Raw genomic sequence first — 10543 nt, 5'->3', positions numbered from 1 at the left:
TACTTATGTACAATAGATTTCTCTTTTCCCTTCCTTGTGTTTCTTGAATCTAGTATCTTTTTATAGAGCATTCTGATACCTCCACAAAGCTAATGGATTATATTATTTGTCATAATGTCCAAAAATAGAAACTAATTATTTTATAATGAGAATGTGGGTATGTGTGTTGTCTATCCAGTATCCAAAACTACACATTTTTCAAGAAAAAATCAACAAATTAAACATATTGAAAAGGTAATAAAAATTAACAAGGCTTATGTGAAGGTCTTTCTAAATTTTATTAAGATTTGTGGTTAAACAGTAGAGTTCTTTTTATTTATTTAAATAGATCATTGAGTGTAATACTTCAAGACCTATATCTAGTTCCTAATCTTCAGACAGGTGATCATGGATAAAATCTGAACATTTTCATTTCAATGTATGGATTCCATGGTGGAAAGGTGTTCTACAGCTTCTGCAAAGATCATGCAGTATCCACCCTAGACAAACAGTATCCGCCTTAGACAAACAGTATCCATTTCTATATAAAAAAAATACATACATATAATTTTCTTTACATATTAAAAGAAAAAGAGAAAGATTACCTGAGGTGACCAGACACCATCAATAAAGCAATATTTTTTTTGAGATATCAGTTACTGGTTCGGATCAGTCACTGTACAAAACTTGGTCAGTAAAATTTGAAAAGTAGACAACTCCATGGTAAACAATAAAATCGCCACCTGAAAACACAAATAAACAATAAGAGGATGTAGACACACACAAAAATTATTACAATGTATGATTTTAATTCAATGTGAGCCAAAGGAATAGTTATAACCTTATATAGCCTTAAACACATCAAACATTTGAACTAGTGACCAATACTGCACCACATTTTAAGGATAAATGTATAAAATATACAGCTATTTTATTTGAATAAATGTGAATATTAAAGTCAATATAAACAAATATGAGACTGTGTGACAAAAGTGTAACTTAAATATTACATACTGTTTGTGTTTTTTTTTTCTCTGTGTTCTCATTATAAATTGTAGGGTTCAGATATATATATATATTTATTGAAGATGAACTCCATTCTTTTCAGATCAGGCAGCTTTCCATACAATCTTTATTCTAAAGGACTGTTGGGGGCCAGTATTTTGTATGGGCCTCATGATAAAACAAGGCCACATGTTCTTTTCACTAGTTTCAACATCCAGAATAAGTGTTGCCTCATTATGTTGTGCCCTGTTCAAAGGTGAAAAATAATTCATTGACTGTGTCCTGATAGAATGTAACAAACATCCTTAATCCTGATGTTTGAGTGACAACTGTTATATTTTTGGTTTATACTACACTTTTTTTCTTTTTCTATTCTCTTCTGGATATAGTGGGAATTTAAGAAAAGAAAAAGTAAAGTACCCCTTTCAGACCTTGTGGTCTATATGGCAGATGATGTAAAGGGCATCTGTTTCTGTGGCCTATGGTTAACGAGGGTGTCATGTGTCCAACCACCTTTACTTTTCCCTAACTAATGTCAGGTACCCACTAGAGCTGGGTGGATTCAAGAGGTGCCCAAAGATCCCAAAATTAAAAACCCCAGTCTTCAGCAGGATTCAAACCCTGCACCCTGGTTCAGTAGCCAAGTGCTTTACCACTTAGCCACTGCATCTCCCATGGAATTTAAGACTGCTTAGTTATTCTCCCATTTGGGCAGTGTCAGCTTTTTCTTCTCCTCTATTTGAAAGTGTGCTGGGATCCATTGGAGAACAGTTTTCTTGCTATTATTGTTGAGATTTATAAGAGCTGTCCTGACCTTTTTGATAGAGGAGGCATCAGATTTTTTTAAACATTAGAAAGAAATGTTTATTCATTAGAAAGTGTGCATGAGAGATCGCCAGTGGCAATTAAATTTTCTAATCTTTCTTAATTGAGCCATTTATTGAATAAGACAGCTCCTCTGTTACTGGTGGATTCTTAAGATGATCCATCTGTATAATTGACCCACTAGTTATTGGTTTATTAGATTTGTAGAAAAATATTCACCATTTTCTTGAGATCTTTCTGATTGTGATAAGATTTTTTGGTTATGTTTTCAATACTGTCTCTTACAGCAGAAAGAGAGCTTAGGTCCCAGGGAAGAGAGTCATTGCACTGTTTAACTGATTCATGAATTATATTTTATAAGTGGTGTTTCTTTGAGATTCTTGTATGAAATGAGGTCTTTTCAGTTAGTTTTGAGTGCCAGACTTGTGGGTTTAAGTTTTGAGTGGGTAGCTCTCTTAGGTTTCCATTTTAGTAAACTGAGTAAGGATTATTATTTATCTTATTTTGTCCAGAGAAACCAGGGAAAAAATGATCTCTTCCATTGCTTTGAAGGTTGTTGTTTTCATTGTTTGGAGTTAGGTTTTTTTTTTACTTTTTTACTTTGTCTATTTTCTGTAGAATTGACTGCTGAATCATATGATGTAGCACTGTGTTCTAGAGTGATGTAGCTGGTAAATTTCTTTTTCAAAATGTAATTTGCTTATGGAAGCTCACAGCCTGCTAGGTGGTTGGTGTTAGCCTTCCCTGGTTGTCCAAGAAGTCTACATCTGAGTTGCCAGTTACACTGATGTGATTTGGTATCCACTGCATCTAGTGTGTTGTAGCTGGTACATTTCTATTTCAAAATGTTGTGACTTGGTATCCACTGCATCTAGCATGATGTAGCTGGTACATTTCTATTTCAAAATGTTGTGACTTGGTATTCACTGCATCTAGCGTGATGTAGGTGGTGCATTCCTATTTCAAAATGTTGTGACTTGGTATCCACTGCATACACCGTGATGTAGCTGGTACTTTTCTATTTCAAAATGTTGTGACTTGGTATCCACTGCATCTAACGTGATGTAGCTGGTACATTTCTATTTCAAAATGTTGTGACTTGGTATCCATTGCATCTAGCATGATGTAGCTGGTACATTTCTATTTCAAAATGTTGTGATTTGCTCCCAATTAATATTTCCATTTTATATCTTTTTCAATTTCACTTTTTTTTTAGTTGACTTTAAAGACTGTCATTTTAATCATACTGCCATGTAAGATCTTTAAATTTGTTGAACCATGGATTGGGCAATCATCAATCTATAAAGTTAGTATGAGTGAAAGCATAAATGAGTTTGAATATAACTATATCAAACAGATTAAAAAAGTTCTCCTTTCAGACCTTGTGGTCTATAGGGCAGATGATGTTAAGGTCATCTGTATCTGTGGCCTATGATTTACAAGGGTGTCATGTGGCTAGCACAACGACCAATCACCTTTACTTTTCACCAACCAATGTCAGGTACCCATTAGAGCTGGGTGGACTCAGAGGCACCCAAACATCCAGAAATTAGAAATCCCAGTTTTCACCAGGATTCATAGCTGGGACCCCCAGCATGGAAGCCAAGAGCTTTACCACTCAGCCACCATGCCTCCATCAAATTGATTAGGCTAAAAGTAGTCCTTTAGTTCTTTGAGTGAAAAGAACACAAGAAAACAGTGTTTAATGAATAAAAAATGGAAGAAGAAACTTTTTTTTCCCACTAAAGTAAATCAAAGTAAAGTTCCCCTTTCAGACCTTACAATCTATGGGGCTGAGGATGTAAAGGTCATCTGTTTCTGTCGCCCATGGTTAATGAGGTTGTCAGCACAACAACCACCCGCCTTTACCTTTCCCATCACATCAGGTACCTTTAGGTTGGTAGACATAGTCATGTGATCAGGCACACATATTGTTGGTAAAAATCTGGTTTCTATGCACAGTTAACACACGCTTTTAGGCACTTACCATGGATAAGTCGAGCAAAGAAAGATACAGAAATAAATAATATTGATCCTTACACTTTGAAAGCAAGCCATCATAATAAAGAAAATGATTTGCTGCCCTCCTTGTGTTATCCAGATCTCTTCACTTATAATCTTGTTCTACTGAAAGTGCCTACACAATCACAAAGGATGAATTCAAGGTATTCCGAATCAATTTTATTGTTAGACCTAGATTAGATCTAGATCTACTAATCTAGACTAGATTCTAGATCTATATTCTAGCTATTTAAGTTAGCATATCTAGACATATATACAACATTCATATAGATTGTGATAGAGATCTACTCTTTACTCAAGCCTTCTTCTTCTTCTTCTTCTAGCCAGCTTTATTGCTGCTGAGCTGTGAGCTCTTTTGCAGACTGTGCCAAGGAAAAAAAGTGTGCTGTTTTCTTCAGTTGTTCAGCACTGCCGTACAGGGTGTTGGTTATGTTGGGCTGTAGTGGAAGTAGGGTCTGCCGAAGGTGGATTAGGGAGGGGCATTCAAAGAGGATATGGTTTACGGTTTCAAAGGGGTGGGCGCAATGTCTGCAAAGGGGTAGTTGTGTGGAGTTTATTTTGTTCAGGTGGTAATTTAATAGTGGTGTGTGTCCTGTTCTTAGTTGGAAGATTGTAGATTGTTCTTTGCGGGGGAGGAAGTTAATACTGTCCAGTTTGTTAGGCGTAGTCATTTCTCTGTACATGGCTCTGCCTGTGTTTCCTGATGCCCATTGGTTGAGCCACTCCTCTTTGTGATTGTTGACTAACATTGACCTTAGGGTGAGGTAGCTAACAGGTCTATCTGGTTGTTCCATAGATGAACCTGCCTTTGATAGCTTATCTGCCTTTTCATTTCCCATGATGTCAATGTGTCCAGGGATCCACTGTAGTGTAATATTGATATTTAATTTTGATATCATCTGGTGGATTATCACAATGAGTGTTGTCAACTCTCTTGGGCTGTTTGAGGTGCTGCTGTTAAGTGCTTGCAGAGTAGATTGGGAGTCTGTAAAGACAACAATATCTGATGGTGGTTGCACTCCTTCATATAATTTGTTTTCCACTGTCTGGAGTGCTATGGTAATTGCCTCAATTTCGGCTTGGAAGTTTGAGCAGTAATCACCACAGGGTGCGCTTATCTCAAAGTGTTTATTTTTAGGGAAGACCAGGAAGGCACCAAGACCAGCATTGATGGTAGCTTTGAAAGCCGATCCATCTGTATAAATATGGATAGCTGTTTTTTTATAGCTTTCTATTGTTTCAAGCATGCCTACTTTGAGCTCCAGTGGATTTGATTCTTTTGTTAAGGTGTTATTTAGTAAATGTGTTTTGATGGTTGGTTGTTTGTGGTTTAGTCAGGGTGTAATGTTTGAAAACCTGGTAATTTTTTCTCTGTTATTGGGTAGGTGGTGTTTTAGGGCTAGTTCGTCAGTAAGTTGGATCAGAGTCCTTTGCTTTTTTTGGTTGTTTTTCCTATTTCTCTGTGTTAGTAATTTATTTGGATGATCGTCCTCCAACCTTCTGTATCTCTCAATAGCTTCTAATGCTGCTCTGTTGCGCCTTAACTTAAGAGGTTCAATATTGGAGTCTATTTCACAGGCTGCTGTGGGAGTAGTTCTCATACCTCCACTATTTAACCGCAAGGCTTGGTTTTGGATTGTATTTAATGATGATTGATAGGTTTTGTTGGCAGCTACTTGTATAGAGAGACAGTTATCCATTACAGATCTGACATATCCAGTGTATAAGTGTCTTAAGGTTTTCTTTTCAGCTCCCCAGGATGTTCCTGCTAGGTGTATTATTATTACTCAACCCTTCAAGGTCTAGTATTCTAGATCTAGATCTATGGCTATATATATCTATTATATATTATATATATACAAAATCTGGATGATGTCTCAGATTAGAGTGTGACTAGATCTTGAGTCTAGCCTACATAATACTTAGGCTTAGTAGCTTAGGTCATTCTAGATCTCATCTAGACTCTATAGAATAGATCTAGATAACATCTAAAATCTACATATCTCTGTTGCTGCATATTTTAAGCATATGAGACTTAATCTTTATCTAATAGATATAGCTAGATCTAGTCTTCACTTTAAAAAAAACAACAATAAAGTAACATGTAGGTCAAATACAAGTTGTAAGTTAGAAATCTAATCAAGATTCGTATCTAGAAGGTTTTTTCATGGTCTAGATCTAAGACTTAAAACTGTATCTAGAATCTAGAGCTAGATCTAATAATTAATACAAGTCTAGATTATAAACATGCATCTAGATCGTGATAGTATTATAAATAGTCTGTAATTGGTCTAGATCTAGTATAGAGCTTGAGTCGATATAAATAGATTCTACATAATAGTATACTCTAAACATACATACTAGATCCACACATAGCATGTGACATAGTACTCGACTCTCAAGCTCTAGCTAGATTGACTAGAATCTTTCAATCTAGATTAGATTAAGATTTAACTTTTTAGAAATTATTTCCACAGGGGATGGGAATGGGCAGGGTTTAAACCCAGCTCATTGCTTAGTTATATGATTTATAGGTAAATCTTCTCAGGCTACATTTAGTAGATCTACTGATCTAAATAGTAAGCACTAAACCCCAGTGTAAAGCCCTCAGCCATGATCAGACCTGCCTACCAAAAAAAGTCCAAATGCGTAACGCTGATGGTCAAAATGCGTATTTTGGCACCAGAATGCGTAACGCGATCCATTATTTTGTCATATATATATATATATATATATAGATATATATATATATATATATATAATATTAGATCTAGATGTCATGATTAGATCTACAATCTAAATCTAGATCAATACGACATTAGAGATGATATCTAGAATCTAGACTAGAAAGAATGTAATCTACTCTAGATCTGGGCTTAAGAGTGTTACCGATGCCGTGGATCCACTACAAACGTAGATCTAGGTCTACTCTTCATCCTTGATCTATTCTATACTAAGACTAAGAATCTAGTCTAGATCTAGACTAGATGGTAGTAGATGTTATCGATCTAGATCTAGTCAATCTAAATCATACAACTAAATTGGATCTAGATTGTAGAGTAATGTAAGAGAATCATGACATAACGTAATGACTAGCTAGACTCTAGCTACATCTAGATAAAATTGCTAGATTCCTAGATCTATTAATGTATAACAAGTTATCTAGATTCTAGATCTAGAATCCAGATCTAGACTAGATATCTACAATGTCACTCAATGTGTTTTGAATCGATAGCACTTCGATATTTATTTCTATACAATGAATACGGGAATCAGGGATTCAACATACTTAATTTCTACTAATGAACTTACTTACAAAAAAAAAGTCATGTTGGTGTATCAGCTAACTGACTGTACCAACCTAGTACCAACCTGCCACTCCCTCACACTCGCGTTCTTCATTTCTAGACTAAATCTAATTGCTTTTAAGAACCAATCAACGTATAGATCTGGACACAATGTGTTCCCCCACCTTTTCTGTCCCCCCCACATGACGGCTTAGCCTTAGCGCGACCTCCATGACCGCTCGTAAGCTAATCAAGAGAGGGGGAAAATAAGGATACGAAATGCGTAACGCGACGGGTTAAATGGGTATTTGCGTACTGACTGTCATTTTTGGGAGATTTTGCGTAACGAATCCGCATTTTGCATAATGGTAGGCAGGTCTGCATGATGGACAAACTATTTATTGTATCATCTAGTTAATATAGATCTATCTACTTTATCTTATTATAATTAAATCCACTAAATTGTACTGTAAAATGTTTTACATTTTGGAAGTTCCTTCGTAGTCCAAACCTCCCCAGGACAACAGCCAAGTCTTTTCAAAGTAATCTCTTTTTGAAGTAATCTCTTCATCCCTAGGGCCTTGCCAAGTTCTAGGCCTAGGTCGTCTAGGAATGCTAAAAAATCTCATTCCTTTCTTGTTTATTGACGTATATGAGTTTTTTTAGCACCCTTTTATGCAGCAGTAGCTAGGCATTTTGTTTAAATTAATGCACTAAAAAGGTCAAAGTAGAGATTGTGTTTTGGAAACTTAAACCCGATTGTATTAGATCTAGATTTACTATAGTCAGTATAGCCAGAGTAAGGCTACTAATGTAAACTTACAAACAAAATGGCGGATCAGCTTAGTACGCAGAAACTGTCGCATCATATGTCTTCCAACCCAAAGGGTGGAATGACCTAAAGATCTGAAATCCAAAATCCCAGCCTTTACTGGGATTTGAACCGGAGACCTTTTAAAACATTATCATTAATCATGGCTAGATTTGAAAGAAAAATTATTTTGTTAATTATTTACCTCCATATTCATGAATTATTTATAATCTGGATTAATAGGGCTGGCTCAGTCCTTTTGATATTAGTATTAGTAAGGGTCTTACCAGCATTCTGAGCATTGCACAGTCTGTCTCCATACTCATTATCATACTGTCTGATCTTAGACAGTTTTCTCACATACTATCACTGAGTATCAGTATATTTATATTGAGTATAAGTATAATGTCTGTAGTCTAGTGTAATCTGATTGAAGTTTGAAGGCATCACTGTAAGTTAGACGTAAGTCTAGTCTAGAATTCAATTAAAAAACGTATTCTTAGAATATTATAGGTAGTCCACAACATCAGTGGCCACAACCGTGGCCCAGTAATTTGGGTAAAACTTCCCATCGAAGGCCCCTAGTTATTAGACTGTCATGGTGGATCTTAGTTTACTAACTAGACCTAGACTAATCAGTGATCTTTTTGAAAAGAGACGATTAAAGAATTATTTGGAAAGGGATCAATCATGTAAAGAAAATCGTTGAGAGGTGTAATTGTTTATAATTTAATTTTTCGCGTCAACGACAGCTGATTTTATTTATTTATTTTTATTTGTACGTATTAAATACTAAAATAAGATATATAAATTAAATTATATGCGCTGTCTAGGTATAATCAGGATTAAGGTCTCATTAAATAACAATTTTATTAGAAGAAGAAAAGAAAAACTTTATGCTACTTATAAAAAGGACTTGAATAAAACGAAAAATTAAGTTATGGCGTTATGTCGACTAGATCTAAATCATATATATATATAGTTCGTCCATCGTGGTTCGATGATGACCACTTTAATTGTCATCCAGGGGGCTGAGGGCTTTGCACTGGGGTTTTATGCCTCCTCATGTGGCTGGAGAGACCTATGTGAGCCCGGAATGTTCGGCCGCACACTGGGCAGGTTATTCCAGCTGGAGCTAGTGTCGTGGGCCTTGCTTTTCTTTTCTGGCGTTTTTCTTCTGCCAGCATTGTTATTTTTTCCTCAGCGACCTGCGCGCCAGTTTTCATAGCGCGACGCCATGATGCTCTGTCATGTGCCTCTGTCTCCCAGGTGCCTGGGTCTATGCTGAACGCCTTCAGAGAAGCTTTGAGGGTGTCCCTGAAGCGCTTTCTTTGACCACCTTGCGAGCGCTTTCCTTCGCTTAGTTGGCCATACAAGAGATCTAAATCATGTATCATATAGTTTGCCATCGTTGTTCCATGATGACCACTTATGTCATCCAGGTGTCTGGGGGCGTTGCACTGGGGTTTTGTGCTTCCTCGTGTGGCTGTTGAAACCTATGTTAGCCCGGAATATTCAGCTGCACACTGGGCAGGTTATTCCAGATGGACTTAATTTTTTTTTTAGTGGAGTAAAGTAGTGCCATTAGAGTATGAAATGGGTTGCCTGAATAAGCAAGAAAACCAACGAATTAGCAGAGTTTAAGTCACTTATTAACACGTATGACTAGAATGGCACATTAAACACGTTGGACGTAGATCTTCTTCTTCGTTCTCATTGATATGTTGGAGTGTTCAGATGAGTAGACCAATACATGAGATGAACTGCGCAGTGGTTTCCAAATCAGGGAGCTCTCCATATAGTTTCCTTTCTATTGGGGTGATTTGGGGCCAATGACTTATACTGGCCTCTTGGTAAAGAGAGCAGTTTTGGAGGACGTGGTCTGCATTCTCTGGTGATACTCCACATGGGCAGATTTCACTGGTTCCAATTTTGAGCTTCCGGACGTAGATCTAATTATCTTCGTTTTTTGAAGTAACCTCTCTTTTATAGAATAATATAAGACAAACGCTAATTTATTTATTTTGTCATTTTTGTCATCATTCGTTTTATAAAAAATAAACGGGAGTTAAAATTATTTATAGTTTTTTTGAAAGTCAATTGCAACAATAACAATAGCTATGCACATTTCATAAGATCTCATAGATCTAATTTTACGTATTTAAATGTAATATCAATATATTGACACCTTTCCAGAACTTGCGATTTATGGGATATAAATGATCTAAAAGTAATCTGCTTCTATGGCTGATAGCTAATTAACGAGGATGTCATGTGGCCAGCACAACAACCAACTTTACCCATCTACTTCGGGTTTTACTTATCTTATATAATGCAGACCTTACTTCAAAAAAAGAGATGATTACGTCCTACGTCCTACGCGTCATGCATTTAGTCATGATTGTTAACCAATGACTTAAATTCTACCAAGTCACTGGTTTTCCTGGCTGGCTCAGGCAACCCATTCCATGCTCTAATAGAACTAGGGAAGAATGATAATTTGAAACCTAAGAATAGATGTAATTAAGTCTTTTTTTTTTATAAAGGGATGAATCATATATATTTAAAAAAAAACGAGATTCAATCGCTTATTTTTGCCCGTGAAGCGTGCTAC

At 36.2% G+C, this 10543-nt stretch overlaps 1 protein-coding gene across 3 annotated transcripts; it reads right to left on the bottom strand.

Annotated features, from left to right (window-relative positions):
• Window positions 1-645: 645 nt before the first annotated feature.
• Window positions 646-8564, bottom strand: LOC129924119 (uncharacterized). Of its 3 annotated transcripts, none has more exons than XR_008776034.1 (2): window positions 8217-8564; window positions 646-722 (listed from the first exon to the last, which is right to left on the bottom strand). XR_008776034.1 is itself a non-coding variant. In XM_056017937.1 (2 exons), exon 1 carries the CDS (start codon window positions 5076-5078, stop codon window positions 4161-4163), a length of 918 nt encoding a protein of 305 aa, XP_055873912.1. In that variant the 5' UTR covers window positions 5079-5646; the 3' UTR covers window positions 652-722; window positions 3850-4160. The 3 variants fall into 3 exon arrangements, 1 of the variants encoding a protein (XP_055873912.1); XR_008776033.1 differs by lacking the exon at window positions 8217-8564 and adding an exon at window positions 7602-8164 and having other exon boundaries at window positions 652-722; XM_056017937.1 differs by lacking the exon at window positions 8217-8564 and adding an exon at window positions 3850-5646 and having other exon boundaries at window positions 652-722.
• Window positions 8565-10543: the final 1979 nt, after the last annotated feature.

The sequence above is a fragment of the Biomphalaria glabrata genome, unplaced genomic scaffold (assembly GCF_947242115.1).
Source record: "Biomphalaria glabrata unplaced genomic scaffold, xgBioGlab47.1 scaffold_20, whole genome shotgun sequence".
NCBI lineage: Eukaryota > Metazoa > Mollusca > Gastropoda > Planorbidae > Biomphalaria > Biomphalaria glabrata.
The sequence above is the reverse complement of the archived record's forward strand: the minus strand, read 5'-3'. Positions and strand labels throughout refer to the sequence as shown.